Source organism: Drosophila tropicalis, unplaced genomic scaffold, assembly GCF_018151085.1.
Source record: "Drosophila tropicalis isolate 14030-0801.00 unplaced genomic scaffold, ASM1815108v1 contig_845, whole genome shotgun sequence".
NCBI classification, from domain to species: Eukaryota; Metazoa; Arthropoda; class Insecta; order Diptera; family Drosophilidae; genus Drosophila; species Drosophila tropicalis.
Window position 1 is genome coordinate 6,426,687 of NW_027173338.1, and position 26,481 is coordinate 6,453,167.

Here is a 26,481-nt window from a genome sequence, read left to right on the forward strand (position 1 = left end):
GGTGGCCATACTCCGATACGTATTTTTCCCATCGAATAATTTGGCCACACTGATGGACTGTCTTCCTCTTCCTCTTTTGCTTGGTTTTAACAAAATCAGTAGCAGCACGTGTATAAAAAGTGCCAAATAATAATCAGAAAATGTTAGTATAAACACGTAATTAATCAACTGAAATGTGAAAAACAGAAGGGCAACCTTATTCCGCATCGAATATATATTGTTTTGTGGCAATCCAAGTGAGATTTGGTCAATAAAATTGGAATTCAAATTCTAAAATGCCAAATTTTAGAGAAAGAAAAAAAAGAATGGCAAGTGACTACGAGACGACGACAGAGCAGAACGAAACGAATGACAGCACCGCTACTGCCAATGAGTGAGAGAGATGGGATGTGTGTGTGTGTTTCGTGTCGTGTCGTGAGGGAGGGCAAAACTGTGCTGAGCGAGACAAAAAAAGAGAGCAAAGTGGTTGCTTAAAAATATTTAATAAATAAATGCAAAATGACGTTTTCCGCCAGCTATTTATACACTGTTGTCTCATACCAACACAGAATCTCTGTCAGGGTCACCAACCAGACTTTGGATAATATGGGGCTGATCATACATAATACTTTTATACACATGTGTGTGTATTGTTTAATTCCAAAAATTTATTTAATCATTTTTTTTGTTCTTTATTCGTCATTTATTTGGTGGTGGTTGCTGCTACATTTTTCTGCTCTCACTCCATGACTTCGTCTCGCTTGCTCTAAGGCGGCTTTTTTTTCTACACGCCTATGAAGTTTTGCCATTTTCCGAAAAACGTTTAACAACACTAGTTACCGCTTTCTTCTCGGTTACTCACACTCTTTCTCTCTCGCCTACTCTCACAATTGCAACCACTGACATTGACACAAACACCCCTATAGTCGTCTCTCTCTCCCATGGGGCGGACACACCATACTGCTACTGCGGCAAAAAATACATTCGGATTTTTCAGACATAAAACTACCGCAGAACAGAAAGCACATAACAAAATAAAAGGAAATTTTCTTCCTTCGTTTCATTTTTCTTTATTGAAAAATACTAAAACACGTTTGTGTGCTGTGCAACAGAGAACAAATAAAGTAAAAAAAAAAAAAAAAGAATTAACTTTGACGTTCAATTACAAATTATTCGTTTCAACTTAATTTTTTGAAAATACACATAACTAAAAGAAGAAATTATTTAAGTGAACGGTGCACAAGCCGTCGAAATTCAGCATATAAATTTAAATAGTCAATTTTTCATTGTTGATAATGTAAGTGTCGCGGATTCGCCATAACCACAAAAAAAAAAAAAAAGAAAAGAAAATCCTCCATATATAATGATGTGTGAAAAATCGCCCCAATTTCTCTTTGTTATACGTGTGGTATTTAACATTTTTTCCTTCTCCCCGTTTTTCCTTTCGGCTCTCTCATTTATAGGGATGATCGAAGTGATATAGCTCAAGATGGTCCCGCTGGCATGGACCCTGAGGGTGTCATCGAATCGACCTGGCACGAGGTCTATGACAATTTCGATGACATGAATTTGCGCGAGGAGCTGCTGCGCGGCATCTATGGTTATGGTTTTGAGAAGCCATCGGCCATTCAACAACGCGCCATCATTCCCTGCGTTAAGGGTCGCGATGTCATTGCCCAGGCGCAATCGGGTGAGTAATCACACAAAATGAACCTGTGTGTGTGTGTTTATGTGTATACAAATGATAAATTGTTTAAATAAGCAGACAATAATTGTTGGAGAAGTTTCGATGTTGATTATGACTAAGACCGCCCGCCCTCTCCTCCGCGTGCATTCGCTCTTGTCCCAGAAGCAACTTAATCTGTACTCTCCCGTCTTCAAAAGAGAGAATTTTATACTCTTTATTTTTTTGCTTTTGAGTTTCTCATGGCGTCTTTTGCGCTTGCGCGCCAGTTTTCCTTACTTTTCGTGTTGCTTTTGTGTTGTATTTTGTACTTCTTCTTTTTCTCTCTCTCTCCCTGTTTTTGCAGCTGCGCCATGTGTGAGCCGCATTTTCATGTTGATGGCTTACAATTTCAGCAATGTGTGTGTTACCTACTTAATTTACGCTTTCTACCTGAGCAGCTGATTTAAAAGTATTTCAAAGAATGTGGGTTCTGGTTTCGTTGTCGCTTTGTCTCAAATTTGCATTCCTAGAAAGTTAATGATCATTAAAGATTTGAGTTTCCGTATGAGGAATTCTTTAACCTGACAATTCCTCGTTTACCTACCTGACACCTAACTAAAAAGAATTTAAATGGCTAATACTATTTAGTGGTAGACTTAATCGATTTTGCTAACTGAATTCATATCCAGAAGTTGATAGAGAGAGATCCTATCACTCTAAATCAGCTGACTTGCATTGTACTAAATCCCTTTTTAGTTTCAGGAGAAACAATCTACAAATTTTTATCTCAAACCTAGGAAATTAATGTTTCTCAAAGGATTATTTTTAATCTTCCAAATGCGTATTGAACATTTAAGTGGATTGTCTTGCAATTACCTATAAAAAAAAATGTAGAATATTATGAACTTTCCCGAGACTTTTGAAGGGTCAAAGGACTTTAAACCTCTAAACACTACTTTGCTTTAATTTAACCAAAATTTTGCAGTACATTGCAAGCTAGGGGTCCACGTATTCCAATTCTCTAATTTCGTTTATTAATAATGTGTGATTAAGGGTAAACGAACTCGACTTTAATACTAAATGGTTTTCTTCATGTTTATATTATATTTAACAGGTACTGGCAAGACTGCCACTTTCTCGATTGCCATTCTGCAGCAAATCGACACGACAAGTCGCGAATGTCAGGCTCTGATTTTGGCACCAACTCGTGAATTGGCCACCCAAATCCAGCGTGTGGTCATGGCTCTTGGTGAGTACATGAAGGTGCATTCGCATGCCTGCATCGGTGGCACCAATGTTCGTGAGGATGCCCGCATTCTGGAATCCGGCTGCCATGTGGTTGTTGGTACACCTGGGCGTGTCTATGACATGATCAATCGTAAGGTGCTTCGCACTCAGTCCATTAAACTGTTCGTTCTGGATGAGGCTGATGAGATGTTGTCACGCGGTTTTAAGGATCAAATCCAGGATGTGTTCAAGATGCTGCCACCAGATGTGCAGGTCATTCTGTTGTCTGCCACCATGCCACATGATGTGCTTGAAGTGAGCCGTTGCTTTATGCGTGAACCGGTCAGCATTCTGGTTAAGAAGGAGGAATTGACACTTGAGGGTATCAAGCAGTTCTATGTCAATGTTAAGCAGGAGAACTGGAAATTGGGTACATTGTGCGATCTGTACGACACCCTGTCCATTACCCAATCGGTCATCTTCTGTAATACCAGACGCAAGGTGGGTTATCTTCCATATATTTTAGGTGGATTGTTAGAAATTTACTTATCCCAAGTAGTGAAAACTAATAGCTACAAACAATATGGCTGTTCATTCCTATTATATATCATTGCTTGTTTTTTTTTTTTTTTGCAGGTCGATCAATTGACCCAGGAGATGTCTAACCACAACTTCACCGTCTCGGCCATGCATGGTGACATGGAGCAACGTGATCGTGAGGTCATCATGAAACAATTCCGTTCGGGCTCTTCCCGTGTTCTGATTACAACTGATTTACTGGCGCGTGGTATTGATGTCCAGCAGGTGTCATTGGTTATTAACTATGATCTGCCCTCGAACCGCGAGAACTATATTCATAGGTAAATATAATCAAATTCAAATGTATGAGGTTAGCTTATCGATATTAACTGTCTTTTCTTTCCAGAATCGGTCGCGGTGGTCGTTTCGGTCGCAAGGGTGTTGCGATCAATTTCATCACAGATGAAGATCGACGAATCCTTAAGGATATTGAACAATTCTATCACACAACAATTGAGGAAATGCCTGCTAATATTGCCGATTTGATTTAAATATTTTGTTCAGCCGTAAAAAAAAAGAAGTAAACTTGAAACAACTATAAAGAGAAATTCATAACAAAAGATAAAGAGATAGAGAGAAGTAGCGAACCGGAGATAATACGAGCGCAAAATATTTACAAAAGAAAAATAATTAAACAAGCAAATAAAAATCAATTGAAAATATTTATTTAAAGATCATCAATATCGACAAGAAAAAAAAGGAATCGGCAGTAGAAGAAAGCAGGAGTAGCAGCAGCAAGCAAAATAACACCAGCCGCAAAAAACAGAGGGAGTCCAGCGAACAAGAACAACATTAAGATCTGTCAACAGCTAGAAAAATACATGTGCATATGCCCTTTGTCGTTTTGCCGCTTGCACCACCGCCCGCCTGTATGTGTAACATCAATTTGAAAACTGCGTCGTCAAACCAGCATCAACAACAACAACTTTTTTGCAACTATCTAAAGGGAAAGGAAAAGAAACAATTTTGATAAACCGCTAGGGCAACAACAAGAACGCATCAGCAATTAGAACAACAATATTCATTTTCGTTTGCCCCCCAGCAGCAAGCAGCAATAAGAACAGCAGCAACATTGTTTTAGCTTTTTCTAGAACTATTGATAAAAATATAAAAATACAAAAAAAATACATATATACAATTTTATGTTTAACTATTATATTATATATATATATACATATATATTACAACACACGCATAAATCGCTGACGGGTCACGCCCATTTTTGGCCAGCCAGTATATACACACATATACAGCAACAAAATCGCTTATAAATCCACCTTCACCCACGACTCTAGCTGCTGGCGTGAGGAGAATCAGCAAACATGTCAGCTAGAAACCGTCGTTACAGCAGTAGCAGCAGCTTGATGCAACATCCAGAGCAACCGCAATGCGTTTCTTTTTTAAAAATAATTTTAATTAAATTATTTGAAATACTAAATTTTCATATTGTACTACCACTAAAACTGATAACAATTGTAAGAAATTGTATAAAAACAAAATGGCGAACAACAACAAATGTTATAAAAGGGGTTTCATTTAAATCACAGCGAAATTTTAAAAGTTCAGGTAAGCAGCTGTTGCATCAGAGCTGCTTTGAATATAAGAAAGTTGGTATTGTTATCGATTAATTTAGAAAGTAACCCTTTTTAAGGGTTGGACGCTTATTTATATTTACAATATAAATATTTCAATTTAATGGTTTCGTGTATGGTAGGGCTTAAAAAATGCAATGCAAATTGACTGCAGCACTTTTCTTTTCGTTTATATTAAGCCTTAATAGTTTTAAATAAATAGAATAGGCGTTACAGAAATAGCACTGACTTAAAGGCCTTTGCCTGTATGTATTCGTTTAAATTTAATTTTTTTAATGAAATTTGTGTGTTTTACTATATCTTATATAGATCATTTCGCGTCTACTTTAGGTGACTTAAACGATTTGTCTTTGCTTGAAAAATTCTTGATTGAGTAGCCCTGCTTTCATTTCGTGCCCAGCGTGGGTGCCCTTTGGTTTCTTGACATTTGTCAACACTGGCCCTATCTTTGGGATTTAATTTATATATTTTTTTTTCACTTCGTTCATTTAACTTGTTGTCGCCAGTCCGTGTCGTGTCCGTCGCGCTGCTTTTAAGTAGAGAAGTACCAGGCCCCCCGTTAAATTGTATTACTCACTTTCTCCATTGCGTTTGATCTCGGATGATGTTCATATATTAAATTTCATACGACAATCAAACCACAAAACTAAAAGAAAATGGGCCAAAAAGTGTCGCGAACCGACTTTGAATGGGTCTACACGGAGGAACCACATGCCAGCCGCCGAAAAATTATACTGGAGAAATATCCACAAATTAAGAAACTCTTTGGCCACGATCCCAATTTCAAATGGATTGCCTTGTCTATGGTATTGACCCAGATCCTGGCGCTGTTCATTGTCAAGGACTTGTCGTGGACATGGCTGGTGGCATTGGCCTATTGCTTTGGCGGCATTATTAACCATTCATTGATGTTGGCTGTTCACGAGATATCACATAATTTGGCCTTTGGTCATAGCCGACCTATGCATAATCGGATATTGGGATTCATTTGTAATCTACCCATCGGATTGCCCATGAGTATATCGTTCAAAAAATATCACCTGGAACATCATCGGTGAGGAAAAAAAATTTGAAGGCTACGTGCCGGCACATATACACACATATGATGTGTTTGTCGATTGTTGTTGTTGCTGTTGGGGCGTAGTCATAGAATTGTAAAACTTTTCCCCTTTGCCGCCCCCTAACTAACCCACCCTCTCTTTATTCCTCTCGTCCAACAGTCGTCAATATTTGCCTTGCTTATTAGTAGACCGGCCGGCCGGCGTTTTACAACACTAACACGCGCTATTTTTGAAATGACTCAAATGTTTATGTTAACGCAACAAACACTTGAGTGTAAAAGCAAGCAAGATGTCACAATTCTTTGACCATTAATTGCCTTTGATAAGATTGCCTGAGTTATTCAAAAATGCCAGTGACTTTTCCTCAATTGGTCACGTAGCGCTGCAAAAGTGTTTTAATCCTTCCAGCAAACTGACTCATAATCTTTTTTTATTGATATTTGCCAAACATAATTGTGGGTTACGAAAATCAAAAAAATCCATAGGAAATATGATATTAGAAATTCCCATAAACAAAAAGCTCTTGATTAATTTATTGTTTTGACTGCCTTCAATTGAGTCACAATTTCTCTGTATTTGTCTAGCCTAGACGCTCCCTCTTTGCCATGCCACCGCCCATGGGACTCCCACCGGCTGTATGACCCTCCACTGATATTTTCGTTGTTGTGATAAGTTCATACATGCATGTTTTGTCGTCGGTTTATCTAATCTCTTAGTCAGCTAGTTATAATCAAATGCCTTGTTTATTATATTAAATAAGTTCAACGTAAGCACGTACAATTATTGCCTTTCATCCCCCTTTTTATACCCTTTAATCCTTTAGGATTTGAAGAGCTTTGCATGGTTATTCTTGCAAATTTCAATATTATATTTAGTCATTGCCCGGTCCTGTAATATTGCCAAACGCGACTGGCAAAACTTTGACATTTGCCTTTTTACTGTTTTTTCTTTACGAATTCGACTGGAGACCTTAGTTTATAGGAACAGGGTCCTGGACAAAACAACAGAGCTTAAGGACCTATTAGTTTAAAGTAATTACTTATCAAACAAAGCTTTAGGAAAGTACATCATTTATGCATCTTTAATTATAGATTAAGAGACAAGCGATTTTAAATTTCAGTTTCACTTCTTCTAACTCAAACTTAGTTCTTGACTCTCACGGATCTCTACTGAATCTGAAGAAATATTTTTAAATAAGTCGAAAGCTTTTCGAGAATTTATTTAGGCCAAAAGAAAGTCAATAAATTGTTTTTTATTTTAATTATTAACTTTAAAATTAATTTTAAATATTTTACTCATTTTCCATTTCAGTTACCAAGGCGACGAAGTGATTGACACAGACATACCCACCTTGTTAGAGGCGCGCCTTTTTAATACAACCTTTGGCAAGTTCATTTGGGTGTGTTTGCAACCATTTTTCTATATCTTCCGCCCGTTGGTTATTAATCCAAAGCCACCAACGCGTCTGGAGATCGTGAACACCATTATTCAGTTGACATTCAATGCGCTGGTAGTCTACTTTGTTGGATGGAAAGCACTTGCTTATTTGCTAATTGGATCCATTTTGGCCATGGGCTTGCATCCGGTGGCCGGTCATTTCATATCGGAACATTATATGTTTGCCAAAGGGTTCGAGACATACTCATATTATGGACCACTTAATTGGATTACCTTCAATGTGGGCTATCACAATGAACATCATGACTTTCCAGCAGTGCCTGGTTCCCGGTTGCCCGAGGTAAAACGCATAGCCAAGGAATTCTATGAGACAATGCCACAGCATACGAGTTGGACTCGGGTGTTGTATGATTTTGTTATGGATCCGGATGTAGGACCCTATGCCAGAATTAAGAGACGTCAGCGCGGCTTGGATTCCTAGGATTGAGGAATCCTATTTGATTTTACTAGCGGTTTCCACTGGCATTATGTAATCTCAGAACCAATCAAAAAACAAAAACGGAAAATAACCCCAGCACACTCTTATATGTACATGTATTACACACACACACCCACACAAGAGAAAGGCAATCTGCTCTAATCAAAACTAAAAACTTAACTGAATGATTAGATAAAGCCGTCGCTGCCGCCGCCGCCGCCGCCTGCTCGATTTGAACCATTTTACAGTGCATATATAGAAAAATAAAAACAATATCTGGTATTAATGCTAGATGGTGAGCTTAGTTTAAAAAAGTCACTTTCGAGCGCTTTAATTAAAATTATTACCTCATAAGTTCGAAAGCCTGTTAAATTTAGTGTGTAAAGTGTATTTGTCCTATATATATATATATATATATACAGATATATAAAAACAAAAATCTATCTTTAGTATTTTCTAAATATTTATAATGCTTTCTAATAGGATTGTATGATCGTATGTGTGAATGTGACTTGTCTTTATGCAAGAATAACTATTTTTGATAGTCTCTTGAAAAACTGTTACCTAAGAATAAACCAAACAAAAACAACAACTACACTATATATTGCATAACACCAGAAACATTATATACACACACACACACACCTATTGTAATAAATAAATATTGCTAAATCTATTAAACAACAACAACAACAGCGAGAATTAAGTGAAATAATTGACTTTCTGGCTTAAATTGCATGTAGCATGTCATGTGAATCTAGGAGCACTTAATATATAAATATACATACATACCTTTAATGAACTGATAATGTCCAATTTCGATAAGCATCCATATATATACATATATGTATATCATTTACCCACTCCACCAATTGGCTAATTGACCTTGATGCATGTTGAATGGGGAAAAGCCAACAAATCAAAACAATATATGTGGAATTTCTATTACCAGACTATCGACCATGAATTGGCATTAGTATTGAGCAATTTTGTTAGATCCTTATAGAGTACATATAATCTGACTATGACTCTTTGCAAAATCTAATCAGTTTATCAAGCGTTTCTGATTATTGAAAGATTATTTACTTACCATATACAGATATATTTCAGATTATCATAAGGAATTGGCTTGAATTTGGTCTGGTATTAATATTATGGATTATCATGATGATCGTGGTTCGTTTAGAGATTGGCAGACTTTTAATAGTTTTTAAAGCTCAATATACATATTATTTGTGTTTTTAAGCAAAGATATCCTAATTGCAGCTTTTGTCATGTATTTGTAATGTGTTTCTAAACAAAAATTTGTGCAATCAACAAACAATTTGTTGAATTTTTACGATTGTGCCTTTTTATCGGACCAAATAAAAATGATTATTTTCGGAGTAAAGTTTTTGTCGGATAAGTTTTTATTGCCTCCATTTATTAAATTCTTTGGCTTAGGTAAGTAACAATCGGAATTTCTGTATTATAAATGGATTCTAACTTCAAACTGGCTTTATTCTTTTGTTCTTGAAAAGGCAATAGAAATTTGAATTTCTTTTAAAAAAATAACTAAAGCATTCATTTTTGTCTCCAGAATTTATTAATTTAAAACCTTCAAGCTTATTTCTGTACAATTTCTAATATCTTACCAAATATAGAAACCTAAAAATCACAGTGCCAATCAACAGTTTTGTTACTAGAACGTCTTACAATTTCTTTGTTAATCAGTTATCGGTTAGTCTGCCAGGTGTTATCTATTACCAGTGAAGTCAGCACACCTGTGTTAAAGTAAACATTAGCTAATCAGTATGACTAATCGTCCAAACAGTATGTATTTGGTCTGCGCGTCATTATTGTCATGACGTGGCGCACGTGCCCATCGGAGTGTAGTCTTTCTATATAATAAATATATGTACATACATATATTGATTACCCATCAACATTTTCCAATTTTAATGGGACGTGCAATGGGTTGTGTAGACCGGCCGGCCGCTAAATGTTATCGCAACTTTTATTTCTCCCTTTCTTTTTTTATTACAGTGCAAAAAATTTAGCATATTCAAACAGAGATTTGGTGCAAAAAAATGCAATTTAAAGCTTTTCCGAATTCCAGTTTCCTCAGTGATAATCTTATCTTTTTATTCAAATGCACTACTTGAATATAAATGAAATTTTGTTGTTCATTTATTTTTATAGTAATCTCTTTGAAAATAAAACAACCTTTTGAAACTGAAAAACTTGGTATTCAAAATCGGTTTTTAAAATGTTTATCCTATCAAAAAGATATGTTAAAACTTATATTTTTGGAATAAGGGCCAAAAAAAGTTTTCCCTCAAACAACTTTTGAAAAATGTCGCTGGTTAGTCAGGTTTACACATACAAAACTAAATTTGACTCTTTTGGAAAAATAATTCGAATGAAGATATAAAAGCGGATTCCTCTTTTGAGAGTATGGATTAGATTATAAAGAAGGTTGAAAAAGTTAGATAATAACTTTTAAGGAATATTGCCTACCGATTTTTAAAATGTCAAGAAAAATTCAAAGAAACCAGAACAGAAACAGAACTTATAAAGGTAGTGAATCTGAAACTTTACTTAGATTAGGTTGAAACTTTCGAAGAACATTTTAGGTGCGTTTAATTCGATTCTAAGGCATAGATAAAAACTATCAATACAACCCCTAAAGAATGACCATAACTTTAGGTAGTTGAATAAAATTATTATTAGGTATCATATTTCATAGTCTTAATAGGAAAGCAGGGATTTGGTTTAAAAAACGGACTTGAAATATTATTCCTGAAGACAGCAAAAACGCACAAATGGACATGAATAATTCGAAGAATTGTTGTTAAGAAATTTTGAATGATTAAAACTTCTTGTGCCAATGTCCCTTTGCCAAATAAAACAACTAGAATATATTTTTTTTTGTTTTAAATACTATTTATATATAATTTATTTATATAATAGAATTACATATTTGTTTCTTGAGGGAGAGGTCGCGTGAGGGGTTAAAGTTGTTGAAATAAATCGTACATATTCAGCTTAACAAACTAAAAGTGTTAATTCTTAAGTTGCTTACGGGAGTGGGGAAGGATCCTTACTTTTCTCTTTGCTTTATTTATATTTGTATATGTATTATATTACTTCGGGCTGCTTGCATAATACACGGACCCGATCATTTTTGTTTTTTTGTTTCTTTTATTATTATTTTATACACATTTAAAAAATGATTTTACAAAGTGTTTTGTTTTCGCCTATAAATTCTAAGCATTATTATTATTATTCTTATTAAATTGTGTTTTTTGTCTGATTTTTTTCCTTTTTGTGTTTTACTCTTTTTTTTTGTTGTAATTTTTTTTCTTTTCGCTTTTCAAGTTGTTGTTTTTGTTGTAGGTATGTGTTTTTAGGAAAGGGCGAGTGTGTGTGTGTATAGTTCGTTCTAATCAACCTACTAAATTTTAAATTATACACTTTAGATTTATTCTTGTTTTTTTTTTTTTCAAGGTGTTATTTAAATATAAACTTAGCACTAGTTGCATATTATTTTAGATGGTTTTTCTACCCTTTAATTCTTTTTTTTTTTTTTTATCAACAAGTTTTGCGTTTGCTTTCGACATTTTTCTTCCCTTTTTTTTTGTAATAAACAGAACAGAACTAAAACACAAAAAAAACTTGGCGCCACGCGTTCAAAATGGAAGATTACTATTATAATTATTATAATATTTTATACACACACATCTATACAACAAATATAGTCTATATAGATGCAGGGAAAATGTATATTATTATTTTGCTTGCCGAGTCAACAAAAGAAAATGTACAAAAGTAAAAGTATTCAATGAAGGCGCGCAAAAAAAAACTTAAAGCGAACACAAAAAAGCGAAATTAAATTAACAAAGAATGAATATATATGTATATGTAATAGATATATATATATATATATAACGTTTAACGAACGTAAAAAACTTGGATTTTAGGGGTTGTGTCTGTGTTTAAGCAGGGATTAAACATATTATACCTCTTTGCATTTTACAGTTTTACCTTACTTAAACGATATCAAAAGTTTTTCCTTTCTTTTGTTTTGTTTTGTGTGTGTGTGTGTGTGTATTTACTTCTCTGATAAGTAATATATATTTATATATAATTATATATATATATGTATATAATGAACTACAAAAACTTTTTAAGTGACTTTACCTAAAACTCTAAGGTAGGCGGATCTAGCAGATGTGCATCGATATCGATAGTTTACAAATTTATCGAAAGTTGCCCCAACGCTGGCCCCAAAATACCGTTAGTTAGGTTTCTGAGTGTGTGTGTGTGAGTGAGTGAGTGTATATGTGTGTGTTCAATTGTGGTTGGTGTTCAAAACACAAAACGGCTGTTCCCAACGTGTCCGGTTCGGTGTCCAAATTCTCTCTACCTCGCCGACTGTGCAGTTCTTTGACCTTTGCTTGGAGTCGTAGTGCTCGGAGTCGATGCCCCTGTTGCTGACGCTGTCGTCGTCGTCGTTGTTGTGGCCACCACAGTGACAGTTTTGGTGCAACGTATACAGATGTAATCATCATCCGCCTTGATCTGACTACGATTGAGACCCACACAGTACATGTGGAACCATTCATTGCATCCGCCATCGCATTGCACCCAATCGACTTCACGTCCCGTCGGCTTATGGCAATTCTCTGCTCGGCATTCCTCTTCGTCATCTTCTTGGGCCGCCTGTTGATTGCGCTGGGCATGTTTCTTTTGACCAGTGGTTGGTGGTGCTCCAGCAGCACCTCCTCCTCCTGCACCAACCGAACTACTGTTGTTGGAGTTGTTATTTGGATTGTTATTGTTGTTGTTATTATTGGTGGAGGTTCGTTTGCGTTTCTTGTGGGCTGAGCCCGGCGTGGGTGTGGTAGTTGGTGTTGATCCCGTTCCCGTCGTGTTGCCACCATTCGCCTGCTTGTTCTCAGCATCAGCATCTGCACCAGTTGTCGTTGCCTTTGCGTCACTTTTTCGTCCCGCTGCAGTTGCCGCTCCCTTTTTGTTGGGCGTCTGTTTGGGTGTATTTTGTTTCTTGCGAGGAACTGCCGCATTGGCGCCACTTGCATCATTCGAACGTCGTTTCTTATTGCGTCCACCTGCTCCACTACCCGCTCCTGTCGCGCCACCACTTTGGCTGTTAGGACTATTCTGCACCAACAGACTGTCGTTGGAGTCTTCCGGGCCGGAGTGTATGCTAGAGGATGTTGCTAAAGTTGGATGAGTTTGCTGTTGCCGCTGGCGTTGAACATGTTGGGCCACCCGATTCAGAGCCTCGGCTTGGAGCTGGGTGGGCGGAATAGTCTCCAGAATCCGCCACAGTTCCTGCGTCTCATCCAAAGAGACTTCGAGCAGATCACCCTCCATCATGAGGTCCAACAGATTTTCAATTTCACTATCGGACAGGAGTTTGAGGAGATCGGAATTGGACTCATTGTTGGTGGTACTGGATGTGGCGGGGTGGGGTGTAGCGCTTGCAGAATTTAATTCATCCTCGTCATTGCTGAAGCCATCTTCGACTATACGCAGACGGCATTCATCGTCATCGTCATCATCATCGGCATCGGATTCGGTTGAACCGCTGGCGGCCTCCTTGGACAGGCTGCCCCGTCGTCGGGGCTTGCGTGGGCTACTAATGCTACCCAAGCCGCCATCGGAGCGTCTCTTTAGCTGCTGCTGCTGGGCCACAATTGCTTCTTGGGCAGCACTCACATCCGGACTACTCAATGCCTTGCGAGCCCGATCCTGCCAGTTCATTGCCCGCTCGGCTAAGCAACGCAATGCTTCATCCTCGGGCAGGCGAATGGGCAGCTGCTGAAGTTGGACAAGAAGTGGAAGTATGGTCTCCAGGCGCGGCCTCTTCGAGCGCACACAACTGGGGCAAAGCCATTTTGGCCGACTTGGTGGTCCTCCGGAAGCTCCGCTGCCACCATTCAGAAGACCATTTGACGCTGCCACCGGTGGTGGGGGAACACAATCCTCATGGAACCAATCCCGACACAATTGACAATTAAACATCATCGAACGGAATTCAGATTTGCACAGACAAAAGACATCTCTTCTTGGATTCTTGGTCACATTTTGCCGTCTCAGATCACGCATGTCTACCAGCTCCTGTTCCTCCGCATTTTTAAAGGTGGCCACAATTTCCGCTGGATTCTTCTCCTTCAGAAAATCATCCTGGAACCGTGGCTTGAGATCCGAATCAATGTTAACGGCATCTGCACGAGGCATTAACACCTCGAGAAGCGAATAACATGTCCCTTTCTTAAGAAAAGCGCAGGCAGTGTTTTCTTTCCATTGATGGGCGCTATTTAAATGTCCTTGCATTCGACTTAGCTCCTCCAATTGTATTGGTATGCCCAGGCCCCGCTCAATCATAGTCTCCAGGGTATGACAATAGGTCACATGATTATTCTGTTGCAGCTGTTCCACCGAACGCAGCCATTCACGTGCCTTCCGCAACGCATCCTTCAGTATGCCATGCGATGGGACTTGACCATTAATCTCGCTGGCCGACTTCAAGAACTGTTCGATATCGCTCAGTTCATGCTGTTGGGTTAGACGTCGGAAATATTTAGCAGCTTGTGATTCCCATGCCTCGATATCGGCTCCAATTTTCTGTAGCTTACGCATCTCCTTGTCCACATACGGATCTGTGGGATCTAATTCACCAGCTGCCATATGTAATAGATTCTTAATATCCTGATACGTCAACTTGGAGCTAGTCTCGCGTAGTCCCTGCGACCGTTTGTACCATTTGCATTGTTTTATACGTTTCTGCAATAAATCCAATTGTTGCAGCTCTATGCGCAGAGAGCTTCCCTCACTGATCAGGGTCTCCAGCTCATTTTCTTCGAGTGCCTCCAGTGATAATGATAGTTGGATTTCTGCCCTTTCCACAAACTGCTTGCCCAATACTAAAAGTTCACGCACAGAGGCTCCCTCATCAATGATACAGCAAAGGTTATCGATTTCTTGAACAAATAGTTCCAACTCTTCCATGGTAAGTTTATATTGAGCTGCTTCCTGATTATGATCTGAACGGGTGCGTACCTGCAAAGGAGGTGAAATGTGATAAGTAAAGGAAATGGTGGAGAAACGACATTCGCTCTGTCTTACCTTATTTATGCCCAATTGCTGAATGACTGTAACGCATTTTTCTGCCTCAATCGCAGCTGCATTTAAACGATCTATAAGCAGAGATGAGGGAAATTTCTTTGTTTCCGCTTCCTTGCATAGCTCTTGCAATTCCGAGAGTGTAACCGATGTCGGTGTATGGGCGTCGACTATATCCCGACAACGTGATAGCCACCGCTCAAAACTATGTGCCTTCACTTTAAGTTTTTGCAACATCAGAGGCATCTCATCCAAAGTATAGCGATAGATAAGCGTGTGCTTCTCTGGGGCACAACCACAGAGAACTGTATAATGTCGCAGACAGACAATTAGCTTCTCATTGCACTCACAGGCCACAGCAGAGAGGAAACACGTGGTATTACACTCTTGACAATGACGTTCATCGTCATTAACTAGTTCGAATGCTCGACGCTCCGCCCTGGTCACGCCCCATTCCAGCAGAGATTTGCGTAGCTTCTTTTCCGTATCGACCATTTCGGCCATGTCTATGTAACAGGCGGTGGCTATGCCAAATGTCAATTTAGCCGGCTCTAAGGCCATTTTACAGACCAGCTCGTCGTGTGAAAAGACACAGAATCTGCGCAGCATCGAATAATGATTGACACATTCCCGGCCCATTTTTAGCCAATCGGCTGGTGCAAAATTAACAGCTTCGGCAAAATTATAGCCCTGATTAAAGCCAGCATGATAGGCCCGAGGAAATGTGATGACAAATTCACCAGCATGCTGGTCTGTACGATAAACAGGCACACGATTATTCATCAAGATATTTGGATTCATAATGGTGACCAATTGATGCAACAAGTCGGGCTGCGAGCTAAATAACTCTGGGGCAGCTTGTTTCATTGTCTCCTCAAATTGTTCGGCACACGAACCGGGTACACCATACCAGGTTTTTGGTTCACCCCAATGCAAATAGTTGATGGAATAACTCCAGTGATCCTCATTGTGCCAACAGAAGGCAGCAAAACACATGCCCACATACATCCATGGGGCATTCATGCCACTGATATCTGCATTAATGTGTCCCAATATTGAATCCTCTAGCAAAGGGAGATTATTCAAATTCCAATTCGACTCGGCATACTCCTGATCCCCGGGCAAGAGATAAACTGAACTCTTGGTAGGGAAACCAGAACCATGATCCATGGTATGTAAATCAGCTCCATATTCGACTGTGACATCCTCATCGATCGATGAGACAATACGCCAGAATTCCCTTTCCACCATCTCGGTGGGCACTAGATGTACGGGTTTGCGGAAATATTCCTTCTTAAATTCATCGGCCATCTGTCCAAACTGTTGGAGAGTGTATTCACGTTCGGCTTGCTCGAAACCGAATGCTTCTTGCGGTTTGCTCACCTCCTCGACCACACAACGCGGACACAGCCATTCACCTGTTTATTAATAAAAGATCGGAGAAAGGGGTAAAGTATTATTAAACAAAAGCTACAACAATTCATTTCAACCATTTCATTAAGTGTTTTTTTTGTTAGTACCATGCTAAAAGAAGCCGTAATGGTATATTAAAGTCGACAAAATGTGACCCCATTTAATAACATGTATAATAATAATTTAATAATTGTTAGACATAAACGCCTAGATCTGGGAGACTATAAGGAACAAACTTCTGGCTGATCCTTTAACAACTACGCCTACATTTAATATTATAAACTCAAAATAATCATTTCAATTGGTGCAGCGTATATGAAAGTCGACGCTTTACTTGTTTCCTCTTATTTTTAATGAATGCGTGGAATGCTTTCGCATTCTTGTAAACACATCAAATTCTTAAAATGGTTTTTCTATCATTTCTCATTTCATGTTGATAATAAGATCAGGTATTATGTATTATATAACAATTCTACTGAATTGTAATCGTCACACCGCAAAACCAAACATTTTTCTGGCGTTGCGCTGCCGCCAAGTTGTTTATAAGATAAATAAATATAAAGTAAAACAAATAAATTAGAAGAAATGCAATGCGTTTTGCTCTTATTCTAATAAAATATTTAACTCTCAAAATGTTTTCAAAAGCAATACAATCGTTTGTACTCGTTTAGTTTGTATGTTTATCTAAGGACGCACGCAGCATATAGAATTCCAAGATATAAAAATAAACAAAAGGGGAAAGAGAGCAGTTTCCAGTTGGTTTATATAGAATAAAATGTTTAAACATTTTGAGTTAAAGACTTTGTCGTCTTATTATAGGAATGCTGGTATCGTCTTCAAATTATTTTTATTACAATTTGACTTTTGCTGACTTTTACTTACCCTTGGGTATACTGGATAATGGCGGCAATAGACAGAATGTGTGATAGCTATCATCGCAGCCGTCGCATAGGAGCATGGCCTCCTCAATATCACCACGATTGCAAATATGACAAATGTACTTCATGAGTGGATCAATTAGAGGAGTATTAGCCACAGATGCAGTGGCTGGTGTTTCATTTGATGACTTCTTTTGCATGGCTCCGCGAGTTGTTGGTGCACTGGTATCTTTAGAATCTTTGCCAGCCCCACCACCAGCAGCTCCTCCTCCAGCTCCAGAAGCTGTAACCGCATTAAAACTGCTCAACAAATCTCGTTTAAAATCCTCCTTTGTCTCTGTTTTAATGGTTACACCAGGTCCAGCTGCTGCTGATCCTTTTAGACCACAACTAGCATTGGAATTTCCAAACCTTTTGGAGCGTCGGGTATTCTGCTCATTGGGTGGAGCGATTTGTTGACGTGTTAGGATCTCATGAGACTTGTAGTCGGTGCCACCATCTTCGAGTTTAACCGGTGTCGGCGTTGGTCCACCACTCGAGCCTAATACCTTGCCCGATGTATAGACCTCGAACGGATGTAGTATGCGTTCGTAGTGAGCCTTTAGGGTGGCTCCAACACTCTTACTCGATGGATATTGCATACGGTTGGCCACCTTCGCCCACTTGCGTTCTTTGGTTGCGGTTTCCATGCCACCTTCCTCCTGAACAATCCGATGTAGTGTATACAAATCCAATGCCTTGCGCTCAACCATTGGAATTTTTAGTGAGGCTCCTTGTAGCTCCCAAAACTTGGCGATCTGATCGAGAAAATTGAGTTTAACACGCGTCTTGGCCTCCAATTCGTTGAGTCTTTGCACTCGGGGCACAAAACGCAATTTGTCCACATCGACGGCAAATGGCGGCGACCATTTGTCAGGCGGCAGAATCTTGGCAATGCCACATTTCTCGGCTATGGAACGAATTTTACTTATATAGGCCAAGGGGTTCTTAAATTCCTCGGCAGTAGGCCGGAATACAGGGCATTCGGGTGGAGTATCAAAATGGAATTCCTCATTCTTATTCTGATCAAATTTATTTGTGCTATGCGGTTGTGTATGCAAGATCTTCTTATGCATTGGTGTCGGTGGATGTGGGCAACTATTGTGATATTTTCTAGTGGCAGATACACTGCTGCTGGCATGATTCATCGGCACGCTGGGCATAGGACGTTCAGTGGCAGCCGGAATAACAGGAGTAGGTTGTCCTTGTCCAGTCAATGACGAAGAGGAAGATGTAGTCCCCCCGTTGCCGCTCCTGTTAAAGGAACAGTAGACGCGGCAGTTGTCGATTGAGTAGATCCACTAATATTTGAGGGTGCAGATGCATGATGGTGATGATCATCATTGGAATTGGAATTGGTTATAGATGCTGATGACGATGATGATGTTTTTTTAGCTGATTCACTACCGCTGGCTGTGCCACTTCCAGTCGAATTTCGTGTCCTTAGACGTCGCGCTGGCGTTGCCGTACCATTTGAGGATGTTGAGCCTCCGGCTCCTGTTCCACTGCCGCTGCCACCAGATGTGGCACTACTTACATTGTCCGCCTCAGTTTTGGCGGACATTTCGCTTAAATTATACGCCGAATTTGTTTGCTTTTTAAATTTCCTGCGAGAGAAAAATATAAAAGAGAGAAGAAGTATTGAGATTTTAGTTAAGTTTAAAGTCAAAACAAAGAAACAACAATCAAAAGTTGATTATCACTTAAATCAAATCAATCGTTGAAAAAATTTGTTACTTATATGTATATAGTGAAAAATGAAATGAGAAATTCTTGTAGCATTTATCACGAAAATCTCCATGAATAAAAACAAATTACTTATATGTGGTGAAGAATTCGCCAACATCATATCTTTTTTCCAGCATGATTGAGGATACAAAAATCAACTTTTTTTTTCGATTGTGACAAAAATAACTTTCATCAATAGCAGTGATTGATACAACAAAAAAAAAAAATTATTTTTATTAAAATATAAAGCTGAAATACACTGTCCTTCCTAGGTATAGATTTTAATAGTGAAATTGATAATTTTTTTAGAGATCAAGTTGATCTTGGATTTAATAATTTAAGGAGATGATTAAAGATTAATTATCATCGATTTTTCTAATTGACCGAGTATTTGATTTAGGGGGTATTCTTGGTTTTTTAAAATTCGGAATACTTCATGAGATATGACTTTTTTTTATGTGAGGCCATGTTCTCGTTATGTAATTCAAACGTTAAAACCTTTTTGAACTTGCAACAAAGATACAGCCAGTAATTCTGAACGGATTTTTTGTTTTCAACGTTTCTCCCAACCAAGAAAATTATTTTACATTGAAAGAATTGTTATAAATGAAATTTCCAATAAATTTCTCTCTTGAGAAATATTAATTAATTGTTTTAATTTGGGATTTCCTAAAATTGGCTATTTGATTTTTTTATTGACATCAAAATTGATTTCTTCAGCTTGTTTTTTTATTACTATACACATTATTTAAAACAGAACAAGTTATTCTAATTAAAAATATTAATATTTTTATGGCAAGAAACCAAATAAGTAAATAATATATTGAGTAACTGAACAAAATGAGCAGTGAAATGAGCAAGTGAACAAAATAAACAATTACAAGTGAACCGAAAGAAAACATTTTTAAGTAAAATGTCACAAACACAGAAAAGATTTCGGACTTTCTTTATAGAAATTATTTGATGTTATATTTGCACTCAGTTAATATAAGTACTTTTAATAAAGGGGAAAAGGTTTTCTTTCGTAGAAAAATTTTGCTCTATCACTATCTAAAAATGCGTCTTTATTAAAAATTATTTGCTTATTGAATTTCAACATTGTTTGAAATGTCACAGTCAAATCACAAAGGTAGTTTATACATATTTGTGTGCATTTCTCTTGCATATGGATATACGTTTATGTATTTATATATACATCAGTTTTCACTGCATACATTTGTATGGATTTTGATTTTAGTATAGAGAATTTTAAATCTTGGTGCATTCTCTATATTTGAGGGCTTGTCTCAGTCCACGTCTCTCACAACTGCAGCACATACATTTTTTCACGGTTTTTGCATTTTGGTTCGATAGGCATAAATGTTAATAGGCACCAATTGTAATTGTTGTAGAAAATCATCAGATAGATAGATACACACGCACACAAACACACGAACTAACACACACACTCACACAATTAACTGTCGCCCTAGCCTAGGCAAAAAAAAAAAAAAGGTTATACGTATATATAAAGGCAGGTAAACAAACATTTTATAGATTGAAGTGTACAAGTTGGGGTTGTCCGCACACAGACAGACAGACATACACAAACACATGCAGAGGGACAAAGACAGGGAGTAAGAGAAAGAGAGACATTTGTATGTATTTATATAAGTAGTTCCCTCTAGCATTATCAGTCAAAACTATGGCCAAGAACACTTTGAACACTTTTTATAAGGCTCTAGTGTGACCAAAGTCTACTACGAGATCGTAGAACAAATAAATAAGTTTTATGGAATATATATTGCTTAACCCCTTTTTCAAGGGCTTAAGCGAATTTGTTGCATAAAAAGTGGAGCACTACCTCTCCCATCCCTCCTTCGCCATGCACTTCTCTTTTTGTGTATGTATAACTTAGCGACCAACAACAAAATATTTGTCCTGGAAGTATTTGAAGCCTTTTCATTTAGTTGGTCGATGCAATTGTTATTAGTGTTGTGAAATAGCTGAATAATAAACGGAAATGCCGCCATATTGGAAAACCGAAAAGGTTCAACCGGCTTCATTTCTTACTTGAACTTCCGGTTAAGGTTTTAATTTTATGTCTTTTTTTCATACGTTTCTCGTTCAGCTGCTAGACAAAAGGAAGCCGCTGCTGCTGTCAAAAAAGAGCTTTGCTTTGGTGGTTGTTGTAACGCACGCACACACACAAACACACACACATACATATATTTATATGTATAAACTCTTATGTAGAAATGTGGGGCGCACCACCACCACCCAACACGAAAATGCGAATAGCAAAAGGGAGTAAAATGTGAAATGGGTGGGGGAGTATAGCATCTAACCTCCCACAGACCCTTCCACTGTTTCCATACAATAGCTTGATCGCTCTCCTAGAGCGAGTTGAGTACCGTTTGATATGTACTTACATACATACATATGTATATGTATGTATTTTTTTTTTTTTTTTTTTGTATGTATCAAGTGAGAGCACAAAGTACATGAGGCGGAGGAGGACGACGACGACGTCAACAGAGAAGCCGCATGCTGCGTTTTTTGTTGTTTTGTAGTTTTTCCCGTTTAATTAATTATGAAACTGCAATTATTGATTGATTAATTAATATGCACACACACACACACACACATTCATCCATCCTTTTATACACACATATGTTTAAAAAATATTACACACAAAAGGATACGGAAAAAGTTGATTTATTTTACTTTATTGATCGCGATTGTGAAAAATAAAACTAAAGCCTAAGCCGAAAGCTTCTTTTATATAATTTTTACACACACGAACACACATACATATACACGCACTTTAGCTTACACGGGGGCCCATAGACAACATACATACATACACAGGTACATACACGTATACATATATGTATATAATACATACATACATATATTATATATTTTAGTTTTCTCTCGCATTTCAGATAAATTTGTTTTCTTGAGCCATAAAATAAAATATCCAAAAAATCTGGTTAAACTTACAAACACACATACACTTACATATATATACAACTGTATGTATATGTATGTACATACATAATACTTAGACACGAAATTAATTGCAGCCCAACAACAAAACGTGTGCAATATGGCAAAAATTTTTTGTAACAAATAAATATACTAACATTTTTATTTTGTTTGGCTTCAACTCGATGAAACGTTTCAATTTAGTTTGTTAAATTTTCTCTTTTTATTTTCCACATGTGTGCGAGTGTGTGTGTGTGTGATCACAATATTTTCAAAAAAGGAGTTTAAATGCTGCTGCCGCTGCCTGCGTCAACTGTAACTGCTCTGCTATGATGGCGACCCAAAGCAGCGACGCAACGCACTTTACAGTTTTTCTCTTTTCCTTTTTTTCGTATCACCCCTCCTTTCGATTGGTGGTTAACCTTTCCGACACCAGTTATTGAGAATTTTTTTTGTAAATTTCTTTTTAAATATTACATTTTTCAATCACTTTTATTTTCTTTTAAACGAATTTACTTAATTTGTAGACTGCGCTGCCAACACATACAAACATTTTTTTTGTCTTTTCTTTTGATTAAAATGCGGGGGGGTTGTTTGCCTTTCGGTTGGGATCTTTTCTCTCTCACACTCGTTTATTTCACCTCTTCTTTGGTTTCGATTTCAGGCAACTTTTCTAAATTTCAAATTTATGTTTGCATTTTATTCCATATTTCGTTTGCTAATTAAACAATCTTTTTTTTCAGCCATCAGCAAATCTCATACACTCACGCACACACCGCACTCACACATGCTTTCGCATACATAGGCAGACACACCACTTACACACACTCTTACACTTGTACAGGCTGAAGAAAAACTTACTGTCGTCATAGGTAAGAACTATTTAACTTGCACGCTGTGGAAATACGTGCACTTGTTGAAAATTGCTCATCAGTTTTCCACCCGAACACACGCAGCACTTGCACTTGGATTTTCTTCTAATTTTTCCTTTTTTCTCGTAAATTTTATATGTATTTATTTTTGTTAGATTTCTTTTCACTCCAACTGCTCTGCTGTTAACTAACATAAAAATTTCTGAGTAACGGCATACTAACATGCTCACACTGAGCCTGTTAACAAACAGAATGCCACACATGCTGTGCTACCGATACTTTTACAATGCAACGCTAATACAACATTCACTGCGAAAATTGAACCATCACTGCGAAAATGTAAACAATGAATGGCAAGAGCAACAACAAAGAGAGGCCAAGATAAAATCAATATTCCGAATTTCAATAAGTAGATGTATTTAATTTCATTATAAGAATTAAGTGCAAAATGTGACTTTTTTAATTTTACATTAATTCTTGAATGACACCAATAGAAGATCACGTTCGAGTCCAAATGACTAGTCGAAAATACTAGTTTTTTATCAATTTTATATTTGTTAGTTTTGTGTAAATAATTGCAATCAATTGCCCTATAAATCTAGAATTATATTTGGCGCAAGATTTCATTTTCAATATTTACACACAACCGACGTTCAGCTGTTTTGGGGGTTGATAAATGTTAATACAATGTCAGTGCTGTTTTTCTTGATACCAATCGTTATCGTTTCTCAATGCCAATTGGTAAAAAGCTGTGCAGTTGTTGTTGTTACTGTTGTTAGTGAAATTAAAGAAACTTAGTGAAAATATTAGAATGCCAGCCATACGCAAAATTCGACGGGAAACGAGTGAGATTAGTTGTTGCCTGAAATATTTACTCTTCATTAGCAATGTGCTACTCTGGTTGGCTGCCATAGCCATATTGGCCACAGGAATTTGGGCCTGGAGCGAAAAGGATATGTTCAAGAACATAGCCAAATTGAGTTCCATAGCCTTGGATCCAGCATTTGTTATGATTATCATAGGTAGCATAATGTCTCTATTGGGCTTTATGGGTGCAGTGGGATCTCTGCGAGAAAACACTTGCCTTTTGGCAGCGGTAAGTACAAAGCAAGGCAAAGCAGCTAAACATAGTGAAAATCAAAACAAATATGTTGTTTTCTTTTTGCAGTATGGAATATTTCTTAGTATTTTGCTAATTGCCGAAATTGGTTTCTGTGCTCTGGCCTTCGTCTTAAAGGATAAGGGCTGGGTAAGTTTAATGAAAAATTCATTTGACATCGTTTACGGTTTCACAAGGGCTATAAGTGGCTTTAAGTGAGATTTAGTTTATAGTTTTCTCAAGATTTAATAGATTTTGATCATATATTTTCCTTCCGTTCTAGATCAAAGACCAGGCAACTGAGGGTCTAAAAGCTTTTATACGTCACTATAGAGAGGATGCTGATCAACAAAATCTTATTGACTGGATTCAAGAGGATTGGTTACAATGCTGCGGCATTGATGGACCCAAGGATTGGGATAGCAATAACTACTTTAATTGCTCATCCATTGCCATTGGTAGCCGGGAAGCTTGTGGTGTGCCTTTCTCTTGCTGTCGTCGCCGTCCTCAAGAGCTAATCAAGAATAAGCAATGTGGATATGATGTTCGCAAAGAAGGCTATGTAAGTTGTGTTTCAGTTCTTATTTCTAGGCTTTCACACCTGCAAATTAAGCACATATGTACATATATCCACATTTGATATTAACATAATACATTTAACTTAATTAATACATACATGCAGCCTGTCGATAGGAACATACATGAGCGAGGATGCCTACGAGCAGGAGAGGATTGGCTCGAGGCACATTTAATAAGTGTGGCTGCCAGTTGTGTCGCCGTGTTGGTCATGCAGGTGCTAATAACATATATAATTCATAATTCATTTAGTTTACTTAATTTATACATACTTTATTTCTTGTGTTACTTTTTGGTTTACATAGTTTTGTTTTCTTTTTATTTTAATTTAAGGGCCAAGAACTTTCAAAAATTCTGTATGAAAAGGGCTGCGTTCAAGCTGGCGAAGAATGGATTGAACATAATTTGATTATTATTTCCACAGCAGTGATTTTTCTTATGTTCTTTCAGGTTTTGTCATTGATTTTTATTTGTTCTGAATGCAATTTGTAAAAGATTACTAAATGATTGTTACTCTTTCAGATTTTGGGTATTTGTTTTGCACAGAACTTGAGAGCTGATATCTATACGCAGAAATCCAAATGGCACTGACAAATGGCCATTGGTGGTGTCAACCCCACAGCACTTTAAAAACAAAGAAGAAGCAGATATTAACAAAAATATATGAACTACAACTTTAACAACAACAACATCAACTACTCATCTACGCTTCGGTTAGTTAACTAATACTCTAAATACCTTTAACTATCCCATAAGTATATGGCAGCAACATATATTTATGTTTTTATGTATGTATGTATATGTCTATATGTATGTATGTACGTGTATCTCTTAAACTATAAACAAAACGCATTCCGTCTTCATGGACTTAACTAGGTTGCCAAATTTTTCAGTCGCTAAACAAATTTTTTGCATAAATTTTCTATACATTTTTACAAAGCAAAAACGAGAAGAAACGAAAAGAACATTTTTACATAACTTGAAATGCAGCTGTGATATATTTTAAAATGTAAATGTATAGAAAATGAGAATATGAGAAAAAAATATATGCAAATTGAAAACTTCTCCGAAAACCAACCAACACACTCACAATCTTAAACTGAGAGAAACAAAAACAAAAAACACAAGAAAACCTGCACAGTCTAATAGAAATCTACATAAAAATCGCATTATTTTTATATATAAAAAAAAAAAACAACAAAAAAAAAAAACACAATGAAATTTTGTGTGTGGGGCACAAAAAAGAAAGAAAGAACAAAAAACAAAAACGAAACAAAACGAACAAACAAAAAATGTAGCTTGCTAATTATTTTTAACGAGCTTAAACTGATTTATGCAGATAGTAAATCTAACAATAACTAATATGTATTTTTTAAAGCTGTTTATATTTTGCATTTTCTAAATAATTTGACTTATTTTACTTTATTGCACTTGAAATTCTTTAAAAAGACTTATAAAAATGTATTATTTTCAACGTAAATCAAAAGGATTTATACGGATTTTATAATGTAATTGTGAACTATGTATTTGCGAAATTATATTTTGCCTTTTTTTCTGTTCTTAGAACAATAGAAACTCTTTATTATTCCAAAATCTAAAGGTGAATAGAACAATCTGTCTTATCCATCACTGCCCTGAAAAGAACCAGTAATTATATCAACTAAATAGATATTAAAATCTCACAAGCAAAATGAATCTCAAAAGGGAACTTGTTTAAACAATCTTTCACTTAAGTTCTTGTTTAGTCAAAGTAGCCTCGTCAAATGTTTTAATTTTTGCACAATAATCGGCACAA

The 26,481-nt window shown here is 37.0% G+C and overlaps 4 protein-coding genes across 9 annotated transcripts; 3 read left to right on the plus strand and 1 right to left on the minus strand.

The window, feature by feature from the left end:
• Nucleotides 1–30: 30 nt before the first annotated feature.
• eIF4A (eukaryotic translation initiation factor 4A) lies at nt 31–4,589 on the plus strand. Of its 2 annotated transcripts, none has more exons than XM_068294276.1 (5): nt 31–142; nt 1,443–1,669; nt 2,760–3,373; nt 3,509–3,732; nt 3,798–4,589. In XM_068294276.1, coding segments are annotated over exons 1-5 (1,212 nt in total). In that variant the 5' UTR covers nt 31–140; the 3' UTR covers nt 3,943–4,589. The 2 variants fall into 2 exon arrangements, with proteins under 2 accessions (XP_068150377.1, XP_068150378.1); XM_068294277.1 differs by lacking the exon at nt 31–142 and adding an exon at nt 1,048–1,276.
• Nucleotides 4,590–5,449: 860 nt separating this feature from the next.
• ifc (delta4-sphingolipid-FADS-like protein ifc) lies at nt 5,450–8,682 on the plus strand. The gene is made up of 2 exons (XM_068295368.1): nt 5,450–6,097; nt 7,416–8,682. The coding sequence occupies exons 1-2, from the start codon at nt 5,700–5,702 to the stop codon at nt 7,981–7,983; spliced, it is 966 nt and encodes a 321-aa protein (XP_068151469.1). The 5' UTR covers nt 5,450–5,699; the 3' UTR covers nt 7,984–8,682.
• A 2,602-nt stretch (nt 8,683–11,284) lies between these two features.
• On the minus strand, nt 11,285–23,193 carry Kdm5 (Lysine demethylase 5). Of its 2 annotated transcripts, XM_068295432.1 has the most exons (6): nt 23,001–23,193; nt 22,298–22,812; nt 18,768–19,048; nt 17,407–18,642; nt 15,115–16,529; nt 11,285–15,048 (listed from the first exon to the last, which is right to left on the minus strand). In XM_068295432.1, coding segments are annotated over exons 2-6 (5,598 nt in total). In that variant the 5' UTR covers nt 22,300–22,812; nt 23,001–23,193; the 3' UTR covers nt 11,285–12,384. The 2 variants fall into 2 exon arrangements, with proteins under 2 accessions (XP_068151533.1, XP_068151532.1); XM_068295431.1 differs by lacking the exons at nt 18,768–19,048; nt 22,298–22,812; nt 23,001–23,193 and having other exon boundaries at nt 17,407–18,740.
• Nucleotides 23,194–23,215: 22 nt separating this feature from the next.
• Nucleotides 23,216–25,759, plus strand: Tsp26A (Tetraspanin 26A). Of its 4 annotated transcripts, XM_068295434.1 has the most exons (6): nt 23,227–24,107; nt 24,180–24,260; nt 24,394–24,672; nt 24,793–24,903; nt 25,020–25,136; nt 25,209–25,759. In XM_068295434.1, the coding sequence occupies exons 1-6, from the start codon at nt 23,823–23,825 to the stop codon at nt 25,275–25,277; spliced, it is 942 nt and encodes a 313-aa protein (XP_068151535.1). In that variant the 5' UTR covers nt 23,227–23,822; the 3' UTR covers nt 25,278–25,759. The 4 variants fall into 4 exon arrangements, with proteins under 4 accessions (XP_068151538.1, XP_068151537.1, XP_068151536.1 ...); XM_068295437.1 differs by lacking the exon at nt 25,209–25,759 and having other exon boundaries at nt 23,216–24,107; nt 24,992–25,033; XM_068295436.1 differs by lacking the exon at nt 25,020–25,136 and having other exon boundaries at nt 23,217–24,107.
• The last annotated feature ends 722 nt before the right edge of the window (nt 25,760–26,481 follow it).

Coding starts and splice junctions, on each gene's coding strand:
- Kdm5 (XM_068295432.1), bottom strand. Junction 18,643..18,767: donor CAATGATGATCATCACCATC/ATGCATCTGCAC, acceptor CTGGACAAGGAC/AACCTACTCCTGTTATTCCG. Junction 15,049..15,114: donor AGCAATTGGGCATAAATAAG/GTAAGACAGAGC, acceptor CCTCCTTTGCAG/GTACGCACCCGTTCAGATCA.
- eIF4A (XM_068294276.1), top strand. Junction 3,374..3,508: donor TCTGTAATACCAGACGCAAG/GTGGGTTATCTT, acceptor TTTTTTTTGCAG/GTCGATCAATTGACCCAGGA. Junction 3,733..3,797: donor CGCGAGAACTATATTCATAG/GTAAATATAATC, acceptor TTTTCTTTCCAG/AATCGGTCGCGGTGGTCGTT.
- Tsp26A (XM_068295434.1), top strand. CDS start 23,823: ATGCCAGCCATACGCAAAATTCGACGGGAAACGAGTGAGATTAGTTGT. Junction 24,904..25,019: donor TCGCCGTGTTGGTCATGCAG/GTGCTAATAACA, acceptor TTTTAATTTAAG/GGCCAAGAACTTTCAAAAAT. Junction 25,137..25,208: donor TTTTTCTTATGTTCTTTCAG/GTTTTGTCATTG, acceptor TTACTCTTTCAG/ATTTTGGGTATTTGTTTTGC.
- ifc (XM_068295368.1), top strand. CDS start 5,700: ATGGGCCAAAAAGTGTCGCGAACCGACTTTGAATGGGTCTACACGGAG. Junction 6,098..7,415: donor TATCACCTGGAACATCATCG/GTGAGGAAAAAA, acceptor TTTCCATTTCAG/TTACCAAGGCGACGAAGTGA.